This window comes from Pinus tabuliformis, chromosome X (genome assembly GCF_031772625.1).
Source record: "Pinus tabuliformis cultivar Carrire ecotype Pingquan chromosome X, CPIR1, whole genome shotgun sequence".
Taxonomy (NCBI): domain Eukaryota; kingdom Viridiplantae; phylum Streptophyta; class Pinopsida; order Pinales; family Pinaceae; genus Pinus; species Pinus tabuliformis.
This window is the reverse complement of record NC_142308.1, coordinates 319153429-319155785: the sequence shown is the minus strand read 5'-3', so window position 1 is coordinate 319155785 and position 2357 is coordinate 319153429. Positions and strand designations below refer to the sequence as shown.

Genomic DNA, 2357 nt, shown 5'->3' with positions numbered 1-2357 from the left:
GCATTTCCTTGATCACTTCACTGACCTCCTCTTCTGAGACTGGCCTATTGAGATTATGGTTGTCCTCTCTAGTGACCATCTTGGGAATATACTGCCAGGTGAACTGATTAATGAACCTATATCTATCCTCCATTGGCTCCTTTTCAATATTAGAGAAGTGTTGTACTAGATTTGATTCCATGTCCTTGTGGGAGACAAGCTCAATACCCCGAGAATCCTTAATCTTTGTGATTCTGTTATGTGCCCTGTGGGCCATAGTGGACTTGTGGAAGAACTTAGTGTTTCTTTCTCCCTCTTTAATCCATTGAATCCTGGATTTCTATCTGTAGAAAGTTTCGTCTAGTAGGCATCGCTCTTCCCATTCTTCCTGCAAAGACTTGGTTAGCTTTTGCCTCTCTTCATTGAAGCCCTCTATGATATTGATCTGATTGATATTATGGAGCTTTTGTGCAGTCTCAATTCTACCCTTGAGGTTATCACCAAATTCCTTTTTGTTCCAAGCTTTAAGTTTGGATTTAATATATTTCAGTCTCTGCTGGAGCATGTACATCTTAGTACCCTAAATATTCAGATCCTCTTTCCACCATTTGTCAATGTTACTGGTGAATTTGGGGTGTGAGAGCCAAGCATTCTCAAATCCGAAGGGCTTGTTCCTCAGAGTGCCCATAAAGGTAGCTTCTAACTGAACTGGCCAATGATCTGAACCCCCAAAGGGCAGAATGGACGCCGTGATGGCTGGTCCTGTGATGAGGAGATCCCCATAAACAATAAAACTATCAAGTTTTGAAGCCACTTGAGAAGCCCCTCCCCCTTTTTTATTCCATGTGAAGGTTCCATTTATTGTCTCGGTGTCTACAAGTCCCATGATGAAATCTTGGAAGGCTTCAGAGTCTCTGCCTAGTTGTCTTGTGCCTCTTTTTTTTCCAAAAGTGATCTTATCATATTGAAATCACTTGCAACTATCCAAGGTATATTAGGATATCGTGCTCTTAGATCTTCCAGAGAAGTAAGAAGCTTGAGTTTATCTGCTTGCTTCTGAGGTCCATAAAAGTTTGTTATCATGTATGTCTCACCTACAAGACTGCACACCAAGGATATCATGGATGTTTCAACATCTAGGATTCCAAATTTCTGTGGATCCCATAGCGTAAGAATCCCACCTATCGAGTTATTTGCCTTAACCTCTAAATACTCATACTTGATTAACCATTTACTATGAATTTCTCTTATTTTCTCCACTTACATTTGGTCTTCTGAATGAAGATCATATCTGGTTTTTCTTGTTTTATTCTGTTACTCAGATTCCTTTGTTTCCTTCTACTACCTAAGCCTCTAATGTTCCAAGTTGTGAGCTTCATTAAGAAAGGTTTGTAAAGGAGTAGCTGGTAAGATATTTCATCTTACCTGAGTTAATTAGTAGTTTTCCACATTCGTTTAGCAGTTCATTCTATCTTTTCCTTCTTGAGTTCTTTAGAGATTGTGCCGGTAAGTTCTCCATCATTTTGACCCCACTCTACTCCTAGCTTTCGTGGTTTCTCTTGACACCAGTGCCCTTCGATTGTGCCCTCCATAGAAAGAACTGTTGGCAAGGAGTCCACTCCTTTGTCCCTGCCTTGTTCCAAAAATAGCTCTAGATCCAAATGTTCCCTGTCTAGAATCTCCTGTAGTTCATGGTCCTTTGTTCCTGCCTCACTTGGAGTCATCTCATAGTCATTATTGATCTCCATGCTGCTTGGTAGATCCTCCTTCGACTAGTTGTTTACTATGATATCCTCCATTTCAGCTTCCGTTTCATGCTCCTTAGATGTGTTTTTCCTATCCTGGACCATCTCCACATTCTCCTCTACTTCCTCTAGGATTTTGAAACCATTGTGTCTTGTATTTCTATCTTCACTGCTTTTTTTGTGTGGCCGTTTACCCCCTTTCCCTTTGGCCCCAACCTTGGTAAAACCCTCGTGATCTCTATCCAAAGAGGTTTTCCCATTGCCTTCCATGCTGTTTGTTGGGCATTCTCTAAATAGATGGCCATGTTCATGATATTTGCGGCTCCTAAAAGGTATGTGATCATAGTCCACTGTTTGCACCCAATATTCATCGTATACTTCTAAAATTATTGCTTCCGGAAGGGCTCCAGATAGATCCATTTCTACACATATTCGAGCAAAGGAGGTATATTTACCTTTGAGAGTTGCCTCTGATATCTTCAGAAAATTTTCCAACTTGTTGCCTATGGTTTTCAAAGATTCTGGTAGCCAGTAATCCAGAGGTAGTGAGTATAGTCTGATCCAAATTGGTACAGATGTAAATGTTTCACATTCCGAGACAAAGTTCATCATCCATGGTCACATGTAGAGTCC

General features: G+C 40.7%; 1 protein-coding gene across 1 annotated transcript; it reads right to left on the bottom strand.

Annotated features, from left to right (window-relative positions):
* Window positions 1-559: 559 nt before the first annotated feature.
* Window positions 560-865, bottom strand: LOC149139726 (uncharacterized). The gene has a single exon (XM_089450802.1). It carries the CDS (start codon window positions 863-865, stop codon window positions 560-562), a length of 306 nt encoding a protein of 101 aa, XP_089306928.1.
* Window positions 866-2357: the final 1492 nt, after the last annotated feature.